Source organism: Onychostoma macrolepis, chromosome 22, assembly GCF_012432095.1.
Source record: "Onychostoma macrolepis isolate SWU-2019 chromosome 22, ASM1243209v1, whole genome shotgun sequence".
Lineage (NCBI taxonomy): Eukaryota > Metazoa > Chordata > Actinopteri > Cypriniformes > Cyprinidae > Onychostoma > Onychostoma macrolepis.
Window position 1 is genome coordinate 29,585,545 of NC_081176.1, and position 20,826 is coordinate 29,606,370.

The 20,826-nt window shown below is 34.3% G+C and overlaps 2 protein-coding genes across 7 annotated transcripts in view; both read right to left on the minus strand.

Annotated features, from left to right (window-relative positions):
* The window catches only part of LOC131531454 (E3 ubiquitin-protein ligase RNF123), a 133,657-nt gene extending 118,662 nt beyond the window's left edge, over positions 1-14,995 (minus strand). For 2 of the 5 annotated variants that reach the window (XM_058762226.1, XM_058762228.1), the window contains exons 1-18: positions 14,869-14,994; positions 14,136-14,221; positions 13,967-14,054; positions 10,067-10,146; positions 8,325-8,419; positions 7,776-7,830; positions 7,350-7,435; positions 6,004-6,090; positions 5,702-5,769; positions 5,438-5,563; positions 3,926-4,040; positions 3,703-3,807; positions 3,495-3,620; positions 3,312-3,404; positions 2,753-2,828; positions 1,069-1,184; positions 800-899; positions 656-717 (exon numbers count right to left, since the gene is read on the minus strand). In XM_058762226.1, the coding sequence (XP_058618209.1) occupies positions 656-717; positions 800-899; positions 1,069-1,184; positions 2,753-2,828; positions 3,312-3,404; positions 3,495-3,620; positions 3,703-3,807; positions 3,926-4,040; positions 5,438-5,563; positions 5,702-5,769; positions 6,004-6,090; positions 7,350-7,435; positions 7,776-7,830; positions 8,325-8,419; positions 10,067-10,146; positions 13,967-14,054; positions 14,136-14,214 (1,557 nt within the window). In that variant the 5' untranslated portion in view covers positions 14,215-14,221; positions 14,869-14,994. Of the gene's footprint in view, positions 1-655; positions 718-799; positions 900-1,068; positions 1,185-2,752; positions 2,829-3,311; positions 3,405-3,494; positions 3,621-3,702; positions 3,808-3,925; positions 4,041-5,437; positions 5,564-5,701; positions 5,770-6,003; positions 6,091-7,349; positions 7,436-7,775; positions 7,831-8,324; positions 8,420-10,066; positions 10,147-13,966; positions 14,055-14,135; positions 14,222-14,868 lie in introns of all 5 variants that reach the window. The other 3 variants (XM_058762229.1, XM_058762230.1, XM_058762227.1) reach the window with 2 other exon arrangements.
* Positions 14,996-15,897: 902 nt separating this feature from the next.
* terf2ip (telomeric repeat binding factor 2, interacting protein) lies at positions 15,898-20,826 on the minus strand. 2 transcript variants are annotated; one of them, XM_058760809.1, is made up of 4 exons: positions 20,424-20,637; positions 18,908-19,826; positions 18,700-18,821; positions 15,898-17,132 (listed from the first exon to the last, which is right to left on the minus strand). In XM_058760809.1, exons 1-4 carry the CDS (start codon positions 20,451-20,453, stop codon positions 16,548-16,550), a joined length of 1,656 nt encoding a protein of 551 aa, XP_058616792.1. In that variant the 5' UTR covers positions 20,454-20,637; the 3' UTR covers positions 15,898-16,547. The 2 variants fall into 2 exon arrangements, with proteins under 2 accessions (XP_058616792.1, XP_058616793.1); XM_058760810.1 differs by lacking the exon at positions 20,424-20,637 and adding an exon at positions 20,707-20,826 and having other exon boundaries at positions 15,899-17,132.

A 20,826-nucleotide genomic window follows, 5' to 3' on the forward strand; every position in this document is an offset into this window, starting at 1 on the left:
GAAATGTAAAAATCCCAAAAAGGTTTTAGGGTAGTAGATATTATGAAGAAAATTCATATAATAATAATTATTATATAAACCAGAATAATTTAATAACTAGATATTTCTAGTTTTGTGGTTTCACCAATTTCAGTGTTATATACTGTTGAAATTCTTAATATCTTGAATAAGCATTTATTTTATATTATCAGTTTTCAGTTTCATTTTAGCTTTAGTGATTTTGTGATTTTTATAAGATTTTGTTTTTTATAATTATTTCTATGAATATTTCTGAATATTTTCTATTTCTGTTATATATTTTTTTCAGAAGATCTCTATTTAGCTATAATTTTTTTTTTTTTTTTTCAGTTTTAGTTTTAGTAATTATAGTACTTTATTTTAAGTTAGTTTCCAAAGGCACTAATTTCTAAGTTTTTAAATGTAATTTTTTCCTCTAATATTTTTTTTTTTTTCAGCTTTATTTCAACTTATCAAAATGATTCTATGATAATAGTTTTAGTTCATGATAACAACACTGTCCCTTCATGTAGGTCAGACTGGGTCTTCCTTTCTAAATGGGTCATTCTCGGACATTCCCGTATTATACATTTTATAAATATAATAAAATATAACATAGCTGTGCGAGCAGACATGTGGAAAACAAGCATCAACATACCGTTCCCTTGTCTTTGTTGTTCAGCATTAACCTCAGGATCTGAACCTGCAGCTCCTCCACAACTACACACACACACACATGGGTTCAGCTGAGTGTCACAGTGACAGATATGCTTGCAGATCTGATGTTGTGTGTGTGACATACCCTCAATCCTCTTTTTCAGTCTGTGACAGCCGCGCTCGTACGCTCGCCGTCTCAGCCTCTCCTCGGCCGTCTCCTCGCGTGTGTCCCTCTCATCTTTGCCCTGGACACGCGTCAGGAGAGACAGCGGAGAATTATTCATCTGTCGCTTCAACCAGGGCTCAGTTCAGATTAGTGTTTGATTGACGAGATCATTTCAGGTTTCAGCTTTTGTGAAGCCTGTGTGTATAATGCTATTCATATTCATGCCCGTGTGTCCGGATGTTTCTGACCTCTTTGTCGAAGCGTGTCGGCCACCAGGTGGTCGGGATGAGCTCCTCCAGTCCTGCCTCCTTCACTCTCAGAGGGGTCTTGATGTAGAAGAAGACCACAGACCGGAGCACATCAAATGTGATGCTGTTAAGGACCGAAACACATACAAATCTCCAAGATCGATGCATCTAACTTGTCTGTTTAGGCAGTTCTTCCTCAAAACCAGAGAAAACTACTGGGAAGTTAATCAAATGCTTGTACGACAAAATTTGGCTTCTAGTTCAAGTAGTAACCAACTGTTGAATATATGTTGTGCAAAACTTATATATGTCTATCTATATATATTTTTTTATTTTATGTATTTTTTCAAATTTTGTATAGACTTTATATATTTTGTAATAAATCCATAAATGTATCTAACTACTTATATGCCCATACTGTAACTACTTACCTAAATATTCATATACCCATCTACTAAATATCCAGCTATGTTTTCATAAATCTAACTACCTAAATATTGATACAACCACCTAAATCTCAACATCACATATATATCCATCAATCCATCTAAAAAAATAAATAAATCTACCAACATATCTATCCAACTACCTAAATATACACCATAATCTATTGCCCTATCTACCTACCTAGCAACATATCTATCCATCTACCTAAATATATACCAAAATCTATTGACACCTACCTATCACCATGTCTATCCATCTACCTAAATATACACCATAATCTATTAACCCATCTACCTAGCTATCAACATATCTATCATCTACCTAAATATATACCATAATCTATTGACCTATCTATCCATCTCCCTAAATATATACCATAATCTATCTATCTATCTATCTATCTATCTATCTATCTAAATGTATACCATAATCTAATGACATATCGACCTACCTGCAAACATATATGTCCATCTATCTAAATATATACCATCATCTATTGACCTATTTATCTATCTAACTATATATATACCATAATCTATTGACCTATCTATCTATCTAAATGCATACCATAATCTAATGACATATCGACCTACCTGCAAACATATATGTCCATCTATCTAAATATATACCATCATCTATTGACCTATTTATCTATCTAACTATATATATACCATAATCTATTGACCTATCTATCTATCTATCTAAATGCATACCATAATCTAATGACATATCGACCTACCTGCAAACATATATGTCCATCTATCTAAATATATACCATCATCTATTGACCTACCTACCTTTCAACATATCTATCCATCTACCTAGCTAAAGACACATATTGCCATCTACCTATCAACATAGATACCTATTTATCTATCTGTAATCTAGCTACCTACTAAAAATGTCTACCTACCTACATCTACCTAAATATCTACCCATCTACTTACCTACAAAATTTTCATAATAAATAAATAGATTTATTATTCATAACAATAAAGATAATAAAGTACTTGGACACACTCTGATTGTCAAATTTACTGGAACAGGTCCATAATTTATGTGTATGAAACATCTACTGTATTTCATTTAATCTATCTATCCATCTATGTGATCTACAGTGAAGTTCAGTAGGCAATGGCCACAATGTATTCTTAATAAGCATATATTTCTTATTTCTACCTTTCTGAAGTGATTTTCAAAAGGTAAAGTGTCTTATGAAAGTTATAACTAAGAGGATATAGAACATTGCTGAGCAGGTACTTCCTGGACTTCTCATGCCGGAGTATCGCTGTGGTCAGACGAAGGTAATGAATCTAGAGGACAGAGAAAGAAAACAGGTTTCAGTAAAGCTTCCATCTGTTAAGCACTGGCTGCCACAGTAATAATTTGGATCAACATGTTGCCAGTTCCCTCTCACCACCGTGGACATCAAACAAACTCATCAAACAAATTACAGCAAGCTCGAAACAAAGTGCCTCAGTCATTTTAATTTTAACAAGACATTTATTTCAAGTGGGATGGGCACACAGCCCATGTCCCTGCTGATAATTGCCATGAACATCAATGGGCCAGGAGGACATCAACACCTCTCTGCCTCCGATTAGACACAAATGCTATGCGTGAACACGCTTTGAAGTATGAGTTCCCAGCATGCTCCTTTAGGCTCCTCGGAAAGAATGTTTTCCTTTTTCCTTCCTGTCAGCGGTTCTATCGTTCTCAGCACCAATAAACCTCAACATTACATTACAACAGCTTGAAAAATGGATTTGCATGAGAGCAATCACTGGACTTCTCACCTGAAAGCCCAGATCAGGGATGATAGGAGAGAAACGATACGCTCTCAGCAGAGACATCATCAGCTGTTTCAGACACTCGCTCACCTCGTGCTCCTTCAGGAGGAGAAAAGATTCCAGTCTCAGAAGAACGAAACACATTTTCTCAAATCTCAATCCAGAAAACGCCTTTCAATTGAATTTTACCTCCATGAGAAGCCAGAAAAGGTCCAGCAGCTGTTGTATAAGTGGATGCTCTTCGACAGATCCTCCACCCTCCAATATACTCAACAGGAAGTTCATCAGCACATCCTCCACTAAATACACTTTACACTAGCAAACAAACACATTAGCCATAAATAAAATGGTTTATGGAACAACGACAATGGTTTTACAGAAACTCTGAGTGATTTACCATGAGAGGTGCAAAGTGGTTGAATATATGTGCAAGGGTGACCAGGATGGTGGGATCTCCTTGAATCTGCCAGGTTCCGCTGTCTCTCTCCACAAGCTTTTCCTCCTGACGAAAAACAAAATCAAACGACTTCTCAATCAGTTTAAATATTGATACACCACACTGCATTGTCTTCTATTCTGAAGCGAACACTGTACAGTCAGCATGAGGTCTTTGTAGGCACCTGTGTGTCGATGGAGGTGGACAGGACTGTCTTGAGGTATCCCAGAAGCCTGTTGGCTTTGATGAGGTCAGTGGTTGGTGGGCTTTGAAGAGGAAGGTAACCTTCCACAGGATACGTGAGGAACAGATGAGTTAAGGGTTTTAGGGGTTTGTGGTTGGTCTATGGTTTCACATGTTTTGTTTTTTATGGTAGGTATACCTAAAAACATGAATTATGTTAAATGTGTAAATATTTTTTGGCATGTCCAATAAATATATTACATTATATTATTAATAAATATGTTGGTCACGCTTTATTTTAAGGTCCAATTCTCGCAGTTAACAAACCATTAACTATAACTCTTGCCTCAATAAAATCCTATTTTGCTGCTTATTAATAGTTAGTAAGATAGTCGTTAAGTGTGGGTATTGAGCAGGATTAGGGATGTAGAATATGGTCATGCAGAATATGTGCTTTATAAGTACTAATAAACAGCCAATATTTTAATAACAGGTATGCTAATAAGCAATAAGTGAAAATTTATCCCTATACTAAAGTGTTACCGTATATGACAATTAAATTTGTTACAATTTAAATATGTATCTACTTTTATTCAGGCGTCTTATAAATATATTTTCAAGTTTCAAGTTGTATTGAATATTACATTACTACTTAATAAACATATTATATGAAATGTAAAAATATATCATGTATTTCTAAAAATAAACTGGATTATATTATTAAAATAGATCACTTAAATGGTATAATTTAAATATGTATACTTTTATTCAAATGTCTTATAAATGAGTTATCAAGTTTTACTTGAAATAAATATAATACTATTCAATACAAGTATTATTATATCAACATATATAATGTATTTATAATAAATATATTAAATTATATTATTAATAAATAAAACAATGAAATATTACAAATTTAAAATATACATATTCTTTTATTCTGAAGTCCTAATATATATATATATATATATATATATATATATATATATATATATATATATATATATATATATATATATATATATATATATATATATTTTTTTTTTCTAATGTTTCCAAGCTGTATTTGGAAACATTAGGCAATTACATTATTTTATACTATATATACTGTATGTGTGTATATATATATATATATATATATATATAGAGAGAGAGAGAGAGAGAGAGTTTTTGCTGTATTTGGAAGTCTTATTAAATGCAATATATTAGTTATTATAATATACTATATAACATATAACATTATTCATACATAAAAATATATAATTAAATGCAAGTACTTGAAAATCCTAAATAATATTAAGCGTGTGTGTGTATGCATAATATATATATAAATATGTAAATAATAAATACTATTTATAAATAATATAAATAAAACTAATGTATAATATATGTACGTCTAATTACTACCTAATTAATGAATTTATGATAGTACATTTTATAATAAATTAAAATGTATATTATACACATTACATAAAATCTGTATGTATACGCATAAAAATGCTAAGGATATCTGAGAGGACGGCTGCCGAAATTGAAGGCTACAGATTCTTTGAAGGAAAGGCTGATTGCAGGGAAATATGCGACGCCTGGCCCCGTCTTAATATTGCTGAACGCAACACCGAGAGACTGTCCATTACTGAAAAAGAAAAAAATACTGCTATTAACACCAGTTTACAGATATTTCCGTTAATGTCTACTAATTCGAATCTTACATCAGTTTCTCATGCTTTCATACCAAACTATAACGTACATCCGATAATAAAACTATACTTACAGACAGAACGTAATGTTTCCCTCATCCAAATCTATCAAACAGCTGACGATATCACCAGCAGCCCAGGACTAAAGCAAAAGAAATGAAAAGAATCAATAATGAGAGGCTTCATGTTAAAATAAACTATTACGTATGGACTTGAGTGGTTTATAATGCTTTCATAAAAATGTGGCTCATCCAATCAGAATTGTGTTTTATAAGAATGTTACGTCACAGCCTGAGACTTTAAACAAACAAACTACGACTTAACTGTCAATGTCAAATAAAACTGAGCCTGAATGTGCGAAGCGCTGCGTTTTCACCTTGCCGTAGTTGGTGGTTGTCACGTTCCATTTGCGAACTCTGTTTCCGTCGTAAGCGTACGAGTCCGGCGTGTCCCCGACCCCTTCCTGAACACAAACACAGAACCAAAGCACATCGTATCTGTCAGTAATCGACTTGAACAAACCAATTTCAGTTGTTATATAACAAACCAAAGTCAAACCTGAGATTTAAAAAGGATTGAGAGCAGAACGAACAGTCGTCATCTAATCTAGATTAATCTACGTGATTTCTGTGGCTTGGACAGCTTCCCATGAGACCTAGCTAACTATTAGAGTGAATATGCAATTTGTACGGCTCTGGGCCCGGTTGCATAAAGCACCTTAAGTTTTTCCCTTAAGTATGACACTTAAGGTGTGATTTCCCCTTACCTAAGGGAATGACTTGAGGGTGTTGCATACAATCACTTAAACCATTCCCTTAGTTAAGGGAAACCGTTAAGTATTTCACAACAGCGACCCAGGTTTTGCCGTTAAAAAAATCTACTGTTGCCATGGACACGTTATTTGTTAATGCAGATAGTGGTGTAAGTTTTCACAGAAACATAACATTTTCAGGGACTAATGTGAAAAAATCTATATTTAAATGCAAAGGGACAAGATAGTCATTTTATTCGTATCCAAAACGAGGTGATGTGAACATTATGAAGCGCTAAACACTCCTATGCAGTGTATGTTTCATTCATACTCGAAACCGGAGGGCACTGTCGAGCTGAAAGTCCAATCCGGACACATAGAAGTATCTTATGATGGAATACAGCAGCGATCGCTGCAGCTAAGCTAAAAGCAGAAATGTAAACACAATAAACACACGATTGCGAAAATATATTTTGTATGTGTGTTTTTCCAAGTCATCTCCCAGGTAATATGTAGGAAAATACAGGAATAAAATATATGTGTTCTTACATGACGCACTCACGTTTGAGCTATTAGTTGTATGTAATTTGATTAATGTGAATAAATGCCTAAATCTGTTATAAAGCGGCCGATTGTGTCTTGTAGAAGACTTTAGGATTGAATCTGCTCGCTGCGTAACATTTAAGGTGACATTTTCCATACCTTACGTTATACTTAGGAAAATGACAGTTAAGGGGCTTTATGCAACACTTAATGGGCTTTAAGGGACACTTAAGAGAAATTCTAAGGGTTTATGACGTTTCACCTAAAGAAACCCTTAAGTGTCATTTAAGGTATATTTTATGCAACGCCCTTAATTGTAAGGGAAACTTAAGGGCGATCTTAAGGGAAAATTACACTTAAGGTGCTTTATGCAACCGGGCCCTGCACTCCAGAATTGACCTCTAAATTGTGAAGTTACTGGCTTGTACCTCTTGGTTGAATCTGCAGTTCAATGTGCACCATCCGATTTGCATTAGGCCTTGAGATGAGATGAGAACTTCATAGACCCATTTCCCTAAAACCAATAAAAACAATTAAAAACAGTACTGCAGTGGTACCATAGTGTAGTAATTTAGGTTGCATTTACTTCAAAGAACACCATAGAATTTGCACTAGTGCTGTCAAACGATTAATCGCATCCAAAATAAAAGTTTTTGTTTACATAATATACGTGTGTGTGCTGTGTATACTTATGTATATATAAATACATACACATGCATAATAATAAATAATAAATAAACACAGAACACATAAATATATTATGTAAACAAAAACTTATTTTGGATGCAATTAATCATTTGACAGCACTAATTTGCACTTCACTATAAGGTACAGTTTAGTTATTGAAACGTTACCTTTGTAAACACATGTGGTGGCTCTGATGGAGCTGAAGTTACTGTGGCCGATGACCTTCAATCCAAAAAGAGAGGAAGAACAAAATGGAACACATTTAATAGTAAAAAACACACCTGTCACAACAGTCACAGTGAAAATTAGCCCCGATTATTTCATAAAACACTTTCCTGGTGTTATTGTGTACGATTCATCATGCAGATTGATTAAATTGACTTCTCACCATCCAGTCAATTTAATAGTGAACTGACCTGAATTTGAATTATTTTAAAGCAGAACTAAATTCGAAGTTTACCTGCCAGTTGTACAATTAATCAAATTAAATAAAATTAAATATTAGTTTTTTTTATTTTATTTTAAATAAGTTATTGCATTTTATATATTTTAAATAAAATAATTTATTTTAAATTTTCTTTCAAATAAAATACAATTTTATTTAACTAAATTTTATTAAATGTATTTATTAATTTATTTTATTTTATAAAATATAAATAAATAATATTTAAATAAAATACATTTAAAAATAAATTTATATAATGTCAAATGCTCACCCCCAAAAGGTCATCGTCAACAAATAACAGCCCTTCAAACCCACTGCTGTGATCCAGGACAACAGTTGAAGGTCCAAGGCAGCCTTCTATCTGATCTGTATAGAAAAAGACATGAAATTTCAAATAAATTAATATTTCAATATATATTAATGAATATATTGGAAACACAGTATTATATGTGACCCTGGAGCACAAAACCAGTCTTAAGTCGCTGGGGTATATTTGTAGCAATAGCTAAACATACACTGTATGGGTCAAAATTATTAATTTTTCTTTTATGCCAAAAATCATTAGGGCATTAAGTAAATATCATGTTCCATGAATATATTTTGTAAATTTCCTACTGTAAATATATAAAAACTTTATTTTTGATTAGTAATATGCATTGCTAAGAACTTCATTTGGACAGCTTTAAAGGCGATTTTCTCAATATTTTGATTTTTTTGCACCCTCAGATTCCATATTTTCAAATAGTTGTATCTCAGCCAAATATTGTCCGATCCTAACTAGGGCTGAATGATTAATTGCATTTTGATGACACACACCAACCGGTCTAGCAGCGCTGCTTCAAGTCGAACACATCTAAGCAGTCTTCAGAGGAAGCATCAAGTTGGCACGCTACAGTGTTGCCAAGTCCGCGGTTTGCCTCCAAAAACGTGATATTTAGCCCCTGAAATGTGACTCTTACCTGGGGAACCCCTCCAAAAAAAAGGTGTATTTTACCCCCCGGCATGCGATTTTTACTGGTGGACCCCCGTCAAAACGCGATTGGGCATTCAATTGTTTGAAAGCGTATACATGAACGTAGCCTACTTCAAAACAGCACATGGAAACTAATCGAGCAGAAACAGTGTTAGGGTGCATTTCTTTAAGACTTCGAACTTAAGATAATATAGGCTATATATATCTCTTATTTATTTATTTAAAGTCAGTCTAAAGTTTACTTTATGTTTATTACAGTGACTTTTTATAAGTAATTTATTACCTAAATATTGAGTATAGTAAAGCAAGATTTGTTTTTATATTTCTGCAATCTACTTTAGTTTGTGTAATTTGTTACTGACTTTTATAATAATGTTTAAACCAGGCTTATTTGTCAGTGCTTTATGTTGTCATAATTATTAACATGCTTACAAGGCTGGAAGTTCAACAAATCAGTCAATATACTACTGTGATTGTAGTTGTTAAAAAAGTCATTCATATCAATTCATGCATCACCTAATTTCGTCATAACATATAGGCCTGGCCTACAGAAAATAACATTTATGTTTAATCTATCTAATATTTTGTTGTTCATACTATACAATGATTTACTGCTTGTCTTTGTTGAATAATACAGAACATAAAGAGCTTTAAAAAAATAATTGCGTATTAAATCGCTATCGCAATATTGTTAAAAAAAATTAGATTATTTTCTAAAATCGTTCAGCCCTAATCCTAACAAACCATACATCAATGGAAAGCTTATTTATTTAAAATGGATCCTTATGACTGGTTTTGTGGTCCGAGGTCACATATATGAAATAAATTAAATGGCTGAAAACATCACTATAATCAAATCAATAAATAAACATAAATAAGCACATAAATAAATGAATGAGTAAACAAATATGCGAGGGTAGATTTCAATAATAATTGATGAATTATGAATAAATATTATATAAAATAACTTTTTTTTTTTTTTCAGCAAATACATTTCATTTTCCAGTAATTTGTGAGATGCCCAGCGGTGTCTGTCTGACCTCTGCTCTCCTCAGTGACATTATCTTCAGCCAGCAGCTTCTCCAGATGAGCTCCGAGATCCTGGAACGTCAGGGTTTTTCTACAGGGACGAGACACGACACCGGTTCAACTGATCCGCACATGACCGCTCGCGTATCACAACATCATAACAGAGAAGCGCCGCTTGTCAGCTCACACACTGAAGAGACTAGACTGATTGATCTAACTAGAAATATGAGAGGAAAAAAAAAAAAACGCATTTAATTTATAAACAGGGTTGCTGCAAGATTTTTAAGCTCAAATTTAAGACTTTTTTTAAGACCTGCACAAATAAAATGAATACCATATGAGCAGGGTAGGGCAATGTCTATGGTAAACTGTAAAATGAATGTAAAAAGCATGATTTACAGTTCAGATAGAAGTTTTCATAAAACAAAGAGTTTTTTCATAAAAACTCTTCACATTTCAGCCTTTAAACCATTTTTTAAGAAAATGGATGAGTCAAAAGTATTAATTATTCTATTAATTTAAACAATTATCAATACATTTTTATATTAATTAAATAACATAAAAACACATTTTACTGTTTATATTTTTATAATGAATTATCTCCTTATCAATCCACCAGTTCACATTTACAGCTCTGCGTGTTTGCAGGGTAAAAACATGGGTCAAGTTTTGCATTGGTCTGAACAAAAACAACCCAATGTTCCTGCAATACTGGAGGCTGCAGTTCTATGACTGCATAGGACCCTATTTTTTGGGACAGCACCATCTATTCCAACAGAGGAGACCTGATTCAAACATCAAACAAACAGATGCAAACAAACAGCACATCAGATGTGAAGATGTCTTCTTTCCAAGAAAACTGAATTTTAAACCAGAATATACTGAATATATTGAAATAAATTAGGTTAAATATTTCAAGAGGGTTACCAACGGGTATGTTTAGGGTTAGGAGTTTGTTAGGACAATAATTAAGTGTATAAAATTAAATAACTACATAATTCCTTAAAAATAATAATATACAGAATTTAATAGCAAGTGCTACAAAATAGTATGAGCCACTAATATTTAGTCATTTAGCAGATGCTTTTATCCAAAGCGACTTATAAATGAGGACAATGGAAGCAATCAAAATCAACAAAAGAGCAATGATATGCAAGTGCTATAACAAGTCTCATTTAGCCTAACGCAGTACACGTAGCAAGAGATTTTTTTTTTTTTAATTATATAATAAATAAAAAGAAAACATAGAATAGAAAAAGAATAGAGCAAGCTAGTGTTAGAGGCCTTTTTTTGCTTTTGTTAATTGTATAATAAATAAAAAGAAAACAGAATACAAAAAGATTAGAAAAGCTAGTGTCTAAAAGGGACAAGTTTTTTTTTTTTTTTTTAAAGAATAGAATTAGAATAGAGAGAGGTGTGACGTTCTTCATTCTCTCTTACTTTCTTTTTGGCTCATTAAAAATTAGTCTTGCTGCCGCGTTCTGGATTAATTATAAAGGTTTGATAGAACTGGCTGGAAGACCTGACATAATACATACATACAAAAAATAAATAAATAAAATAAAATAATTAAAAAACAAAATTCAGAAATCCAGTTCTGAAACTACAGCCTCCGGTATTGCAGGAATACCCTACTCACAACAACAGCCTTATTGAACACGCACATTCATTCTCTGCCAGCAGGAGGTGCTTTCGAACTGTTTCCCCGGTAACGCTGTACATAAAGCAGGGCAGCACCGGAATTTGAAACTTGCAGCACTCATATTTATTCATAGCCTTTTGAAGTTTAATCGTCACATTAAGCTGTATTGCGATTCTGGTCTGTACCCAAATTTAAGACCTCTTTAAATCATAATTAAGACTTTCTTGTACAATTTAAAACTTTTTATGACCTTAAATTTGATAAAGTAAATTTAAGACTTTTTAAGGACCTGCGGGAACCCTGATAAAGTAATTAATACATTGAAAACATGGGAATTGGAATTCAAATGTCAAATAAAGCAAAATATCTGTGAATAAATGATGTTTAGTTTTATACGGTGCTGACAGATGCCCATCATGACGCCTGACATGAAATCCAGCATTAGAGATGATATGTTGCTCTGTGAGTGTCAGCTTTCTCTCATGTCCCATCATGCTCTATGTATAGATCAGCTCCAGTAACCAGACACTGGCTGGGATCAAGAGCGGGACGAGGCTAACGACACCAGCAGCTTCCACTCTTAACAACACATCAACACACCACTAATGCAGCAAACTTAATTTCTTCACAATCATCAAGTTATACTTCAACAGAGTAAAAAATACTGATGACTCATCCTGCACTGCACAGATTTCTGTCCAATCAGATGCTCTCTAGAATAAGAAGCCCCTCCTCTTATAACCAGCTGCACCTGATTAACATGAAGCAAATCATGCTTCAAAAACATTCAGATGAAAAAATAATTCACAGTTTAAGACAGCTTTATTTATTAATTTATTTTATTGATTGATTGTAAGAATGTGTCCTGTGTTTAAATGTATTTCCTGTAAGCAGAACATAACGATTATCGCACATTTCTACCGTGATTTATAGAAGATACCCACTAAAATGTCATTTGGTGTAACGATAGTTCATACCATTGTCAGGTATATTTAAAACAAGAACACAGAGGTGACGTTAAAAGACTCTACTTAAGGATAACAGCACTAAAATACTAATAAACTGACATTTTAAATATTTAAATTCTGCATAAATGGGTCAAAATGGTCGATATATATGGAGGAAAAACCATAATCAACTCAATCATTCACACACCATCATTTGCAATCACTTAAAACGACTTGAAATGTGAGAGAGCTTAAAATTTAATTTGCAACCAATATTTACAGAGGATTTGATGTCTAATGATCTAAAACGGTTATTAATATTACAAGATTATTAAATAAAACATTAAATAAAACTAAATATACAAAAAAACCACAAAATATACAATTACAACATATTAACTACACATATAATCAAAACAAATTTGCTGTGAAAAACAGTTTTGCGAACTTTTTGTTGTTGTTTTTGTGGAAACTGTGATACACTACCATTCAAGTAAGATTTAAAAAACGTAAATAAATAAATAATATAATTAAATTTAATTAAATTTTCAAATAAATACTGTTCTTTTGAACTTAAATAATCCTGAGGGGGGGAAACAAATCATCACAGTTATCATGAAAATAGTGATAATTTCAACATTGACAATAATAAGAGCCATTACTAATAATTGAGCATCAATAATATTTGAGAATAAGTGAGCAGCATATCAGAATTACTTCTGAAGGATCATGTGACACTGAAGACTGGAGTAATGATGCTGAAAATTCAGCTTTGATCACAGGAATAAATTATGTTTTACTATACATTCACATGAAAAAAAAAATTGTAAATTGTAATATTTTACAGCATTGCTGTTTTACTGTACTGTGATCAAATAAATGCAGCCTTGGTGAGCAGAAGAGACTTCTTTCAAAAACATTAAGAAATCTTAATTATTTCAATTAACTTTTGACCAGTAGTGTGTGCATGTGCTTTAAAAATAAATTTTTTAAATACAAAGATAGTATGTTAAAAGTGCATTTTAGTTCATATTCACGGTGTCTCAAAACAGCACAGTTGAGTACACTTAGATGATCTTAAGTTTATACTAAAGAATAATTTTTAGTATATTAAGTACAAAATTAGCACGCGAAAATAGAGCACTTTAAGTACGTTATGGAAGTGCACTTGTTTTTCACCTGGGATGTGTATGTTTGTGTATACAAAGCAAAATCCCCCCAACAAAGAAATATGTGTACATACAAATTATAAACACTACAGATCAACTATAGATCAAAGCAAAAGACCCAAAACAAGGAGGGATTGTGGGTAATCGACTCACCTGTACGCAGCTGATGCGGGTCCCTGCTTACTGGAGGCAGGAAACACATGATGCAGATAGTCGCTCAATAACTTCTCATTGACAATACCTAAAAAAAATTAATGTAGATTTGATGATTACTCCATTTGCAGTGGGTTTACTTCAATAAAGCATCTTCATAAGGACATACCTGTGACTTTGGGTTTGTCTGTGTCGGATGCCAAGCGATAGTTGCGTCGGGACAGGGCAGTGCCACCCTTTGAGCTCATACTGCTACTAGATATTAATTATATTATACATTTCTTCAAAGGATACAGTGTTACAGTGCTACAAATACAGGGCTAAATGTTTAACATATTTATAAGCCATGATATTTACATGATGACACTACCATAGTAATGTGTCAAAAACATAGTAATCCAAAAATATTAAGGGTAGGCCTGTTTTTTGAGATGGTTATTTATATTTTAACGGACTCGGAGTTCAAGTTGTCACTAGTCTAATAGCAATACAGATAAATAAAATGCAGACTGGAAATTATTTTGACAACAGTCTCAAACAACAATGAAACCTGCAAATAACTTGTAGTTTCAATGTTTACATACTGCTGTCTGAGCAAACATATACAAACATACACACAATATAAACATACTGTCTTTAGCCACTATTCCGCTAACATAACGGCTTAACGGCATGAACAACATTATGTATGTGTTTATAACCACTTAAAATATCATTTAATGACTGTCGGGGGTTTAAAATGCCCAGCATATGTGCAAGAATAACAATTTTTAATGTGTTTCAGCCTCCGTGTTGAACACATATGACAGCCAGAGCTGCTATGATAACACCTTAAATATAACAATCACAGATAAAGCGACGTTCACGCTCATTGTTCCGTTAATTTCTCCTGCAGTACTCACTGATTTGGTGTGTTGTTTTTATCTGTGATCAGCAGATTTTGTTGTTGGGCTCTCCTCTTTAAATGTGTCTATAGTCACTGCCTTTAAGCATAGAAATACAATAAAGCGGTAGGACGGCAGTGAATGAACTGGTGTGATAAAATGGGCGGGGCTTGGTGGCCCGGAGGGTGTCTCTCATTGGTCAGTTACGATGGGTTTATATATTAATTTTCTAATTTTATCTTGTCTCTATCTGTTTTTATCTCAGCATCATTTATATTCTCTAATGTCGTTATTTATGTGTAAATTAAATGCTGTTTCGAGTATTTCGAAGACGGCGTGTTTTATGTGACTTTTCTCATCGCTTTTTTGGATGGACCAATCAGAGACGTTTAATTTACAACATCATTTAGCATTTGCCCAAGCGGATCTGTATTTATACGTTAAGTGTCACTATTTGGAATCAACCGATTAAAATATTTATACAATTCAATAAACAAAATTCTCCTTAAACACAAAAAGATTTGAATACGATTCAATAGGGGAAGCGGCATTATGAGCCATGAAGAGCCCTCTGCAGGAATTTAGTTGTGTGACTAGTAAGAAACAGTTGTTAGCAAGCAAAAGTGCCGCCCAATTCTTTTAAAGCATACGATTCACGGCTATGGAGCGAGTTTTAGGACAAAATTCGTTTAGACATGAACGAATGCGAACCATAAAATCCACAAAAGACCACTGGGCGGCAAATGTTTTCGCATAACTTTGTCCTATGTGTTTATTTCTATAGAGGACGCTAGAGGCCTAAAAGCCGAATCCTCAAACGAAATTATATCGAGTTAAATCTATTAATATTAATCTGTTCACTCTGCATTTGATTAAATTAGGCAATAGTTCCAGGCAGTGATTGGTTCACCGTGAACTGCGCTGAGAAAAGTAACAGTTGTCACGTGACTCTTCAGAAACATTGTAGACATTAATAATTTGCGCCTCAGTCCTTAAAAAAAAACATTTAATTTAAAATACACAATATAATGTTATGGAAACTTGTGACATTTGGTCATATCTAAAACTTTAGAATGATAAGAATTGACCGCTTCAGATATTAAAGTGTCATAACTGCAATAAACCTGCATTAATAGCGAAACTCCGCCGGCAAAAAGGTTCATATATTGTCAATAGTGTAGCAGCTGTATATGAAATACATTCAACAAAATTCAGTTATAACCAAGCAGCTTGCAAAATCTGTGAAGGAAAAAGCATGTGGATTGGATTCCCATTAAACTGACTGGATTTTGCCTGCAAAACATCGCCGAACGTAGATTTGGCAAAAACTAAGGTTTAAAAGTATCTTTTTCACATCTAAAAATTCTGTAAGTTATATTTAAGGTATGGATTTAGCCTGTAGTAATTATAATAATATTTATAAGTGTAAGACATTTAGAAGTGTGTGGTAAATGTGAATATGCCAAGCAACACTCATTCGATAATATTGTGTTTGACACAGTGATACGCCATTAGTTAGAAAAATACTTTAATACACATTTATCAATGTACTGATTAGCAAAATTATTTTAGAAATGTATCAACATAAATCTGAATTTTACCAAACTAGGAATACAAAATTGTGTGAAAACGGTAACTAGTTGTGTCTAGTTGAGCTGCTGGTTTCAGAAAACACCCATTGAACCAAACAAATCCTCTCAGTTAATGCCAGCCGTGAGGAAATCTCTTCTCCTGGTCACTTCCTCCTGTCCATATTTGGATTGAAGCTGCTCAAGTTCATACGGATCAGCCAACAGGAGGATCTCATCGTCCAGATGGGTCCAGACAGGCCCGTGAATCTCATGGTCGTAGCCATCTAACAGATACGCCTGAGCTCTTTTTAAGTCACCACTGGCTTTCCACAGGGCCTTGGTCACCTCGACCAGATCTTTCTTGGTCTTTTCCATCAAGTTCTCGACATGTTCTACCAAGTCTTTGGAGGGAGTTTCCTCTGGAGTTCCTCTCGTTTGGCTGTCGCGTTTGTCCTGTGACTCGGAGTCAAGGATGAAGACGTGGGATGAAGACGTAGGGACAGCTGTGGAACTAGGACCTGGACGCTCTTCCTCAGGTGCTGGTGAGGGACAAAGAGCTTCTGGTGCTTCCTGCTGGCCGTTTTGGTTAAGCTCAGCTCGAGTTTCTGGGTCCTTAGTTAATGTTGCAGGTGATGCTGAACTTTCTTGTGCATCTGACGGCTTGGCGATTGGTGCTTCAAATGGATCCTCGCCTTCTTCACTTTCATCCATCTGTGGAAACACATTCAAGTCAGCGAAGTGCATTTTGGGAGACTTTTTAACTAAGGCAATGGTTTTCTAAGCTGAAATGCCCGACAACTATCCATTTACAAATGTATTTTGGAGGATTAAGTTATAAAACGAATGGAGAGTTAAGTTAAAAACAAATGGGTCAATGACATAAAGTCCATGAAATGGAAAACTAACATCTAGTTAAAAACATGTGAAGATCTTAGAAATGTATTCAAGTTGGTTTCATATGATTTTGAAAAACTTTCATACTATTTTCAAGAAATGTTTTAGTTTAGACCAGTGGTTTTCAAACTTTTTTCAGAGAGACCCTATTTTTTTCTTTCAAATTGATGCGACCCATATATTATATATATTAGAAAGAAAGAAAGAATAAAAGGAGGAAGGAAGGAAAGACAACTGCACTACAGACTGATCTCGAGTCCCACCGTAGAGCTCCGGAAGGATGCTCTGTTACAAAATCAAATCACTGTCGGTGCTTCTGAAACTAGTTAAGGTGCTTTGCCTTCATGCACATCTATTCTGACATATCATATTTTGTCCAGTTCATAGTTATGATTATCACAATGTCATTGCGATTTCGAGAGAATATGCGGATGTCACTTCCGAAAGTTTGTTGTAAGTACGCCACATTGGTTCTCTTAGCAGCATGAAAAACTAAAGAGAGAATAGGCTATATACAGCAAAGAAAGCGCACAAAGTGCGCTTCCTTAATGACTCACTAAAGCTCCTCTGATTGGCCACTGCGTTATAGAAATCAACAGATATGTCTCTGATTTGCTACAATGTAAAACACTGCAAAAACAGAGCGCAAACACAAATACACATTTGATTCTGACCCGAGTCGGCCGCCGGTTACTTTCGTTTTGTTGTTTATGTTATTTAGTTGCTTCTTTCCTGAGTCTTGAACTTGGTTACATACGTTTTCCTAAAATCATCCTGGCGACACATTTTTTAAGTCTCGCGACGTGACCCAGGGTTTGAAAACCACTGCTCTAGACTCTAAAGAAGTCATGTTGTGCAACCGTCAGGTAAAAAAAAAAAATCATATGATTTTTATTTTTTTCTAAAATATGCATCTTAATAATTGCTTTCAAAAAGATTTTAAAATATAATTTTTTTTTTTATTAATTATTTCATAAATACCATCTTTCTCAGTGAGGTTGTACCACATTACATTTTACAAACCTAATTAACTATGACTCATAGAAAAGGTCAAATCCTATGATATTTTCAGAGTTTTCAAGGGTTCTCTTTATGAAATAATTACTTCTTTTATTGGTTTTGGCCACACTATATTTTTATATATATATATATATATATATATATATATATATATATATATATATATATATATATATATATAGCATTTTAAAAGTATAAATATAAACACACAAATTAAATTCCTAAATTACTGTAAAATCTATCATCAGAGCAATATTAAATTTGAACTGTATTTGAACTTTTAAATAAATAGGTCCACACAATAAATGAGTGTCATGTCATTGACCCAACACATCTAGTCAGGGTTGATGTTATTCAGTCTTACCACATCTGAGTCCTCAAATTCTCTTGCAGCTTTTGCAAGAATCCCAAGTTTCCTAGATTCAGGCGTGGCGGTTTTGCAGACAGTTTGTCGTGTTTTGTTGGGAGTTGAAAGTTCCTTTGATCCTGAATTTTTAAAAAAAAGTGGAGAAGGTTTACAGACAGAAATAGTTGAGGAACAACACAATGAATAAAACCATGAACAACATTACCATCTGGAACATCTTGTCCATTACATCCTTCATCTAATCTAGGTCTTTTGGACATCTCAGGCTCTGGTGTTTCTTGTTCTTGGACCGGGACAGGAGACTCGTCCTGACTGTCGTGGCTCGAGGCCTGCGGCGGCTCTCCTGCAGCATCAGCCACGTCTAGAGGAGAGCTGGCTCCCTCTGGAGAAGGCTGAGGGTCGGTCCTCACAGTCGCCAGACACACACCGTTTTCTGTGGCTATTTGCGTTTCAGATGAATCCGGCACAACGACGGACTTTTGAGGAGAGTTTTGTAAGGTATCAGTCTCAGGTTCTGCGTTCTCGGTGACATTCTTCTTACGCAACGGGCTTTGCGTAAAACAAAGCGGTTTTCTTTTCGTGGGACTTTTCTTCACGAGTCTATCCTGGAGGTGCTTTAGAAACCGATTCCTCATGGACTGCCAGCTGTGGTTGGTCACGTGCCGCTTCTCCATCTCTTTCCAAACCAGGTTGCCTTTGGCTTCATGTTGACGCTTTTCCATAAACTTCAAGATGGCCGCGTCGTCTTCAGGCGAGTAACCCAACCGCCCATTGCTCTGATGACGGGTTGCCATCCTCGTCTGGACAGACGGTCCCACGCTAATCACATAGTCATCCAGATTCAACTGCTGGTTCTGCTCTACACAATCACTGATGTATTTTGTAGAGATGTACTTTTGTCCGGCGCTCGACGTCACAGTAGTCGCGTCCCCGGGATCGATCAGCAAAATGGCTCCTGGCTCTTGATTGCGACACAAAGTACCTCCTCCGTTAGTTACCAGAGAATAAAGTTGTGTTTTAGTTGGACCGGGCCTCACATAGAAGCGCATTGATTGTCCACTTTCGTCCAGGAATAAGACAGGAGAAATATCAGGGACCTCCTCCTTTGACATGGTGAAGGTTATCTGGGGATAAACGAGAACGTTGTTTTCATATCAAAGCTTAAAGACATTCATTTGGTTGGAAATGATAAAACAATAAATATATTATTCAAAATTAGGACTATACCCACATGAAAAATACTATAGTGTTTTTTACCATACTACAGTAATTCTATAGTTGCTGTGGTAATATAACAAACAAATTACTTTACGACAAAACTGTACTAAGCTTTCTATGGTATATTATAGTATACTACAATACACTATAGTAAAAACTAAAGTATACTACAGTATTTATTACAGTTTATCAGTTCACTATAGTTAAAACTACAGTATGCTGTAGCATAAGTGTTGTAAATACTATAATATATACAGTATAATACACTTTACTATAGTATGGTTCAAAAACACTAGTATTTACAATAAATTACTACAGTATTTGTGAAGATTTCTGGTTGACAAGTTGGTGGATCACGTTCATAGTTAATGTGATGAACTACACTAAGAAAAGTCAAACTAGTTCTAGCATTTGTTTACAGAAGCAACTTGGTTTCATATTTTGAACAGATAGATAGATAGATAGATAGATAGATAGATAGATAGATAGATAGATAGATAGACCTTTGACTCGTTGTTTTTATTACCCGACATTACGCTTACTTAAAAACACGTGAATTTTTAATAAAGTAAAACTTAACTATAGCCATAACTCAGTGTATTCAAATAATTGTTTGCACGCGCGAATCTACTAAATTACTATGAATTGCACTTGAAATGTGCGTGTCACAGAGTTTCTCTGCTTATCCGCTTTGCAGCAAACAACATCGATACATACAAAGGGCTAACTGTATGAAGTCGCTACATGTCGAGAAACTAAATATTGACGAAAGGAAATATAAACTACCTGTGTTTAGCAGCGCGTCCGAAGATCCTCTGAGCTGTGAGTGAGACATGAGAAACAATATTTCAAAATAAGAGTCTCTGCGTTAGAGTCTGCTGGAAGAGACGCCTGTGAGAGCGCGCG

Coding starts and splice junctions, on each gene's coding strand:
- terf2ip (XM_058760809.1), bottom strand. CDS start 20,453: ATGTCGGGTAATAAAAACAACGAGTCAAAG. Junction 19,827..20,423: donor ATAAAAACAACGAGTCAAAG/GTCTATCTATCT, acceptor GTTTATCCCCAG/ATAACCTTCACCATGTCAAA. Junction 17,133..18,699: donor AATTTGAGGACTCAGATGTG/GTAAGACTGAAT, acceptor GTGTTTCCACAG/ATGGATGAAAGTGAAGAAGG.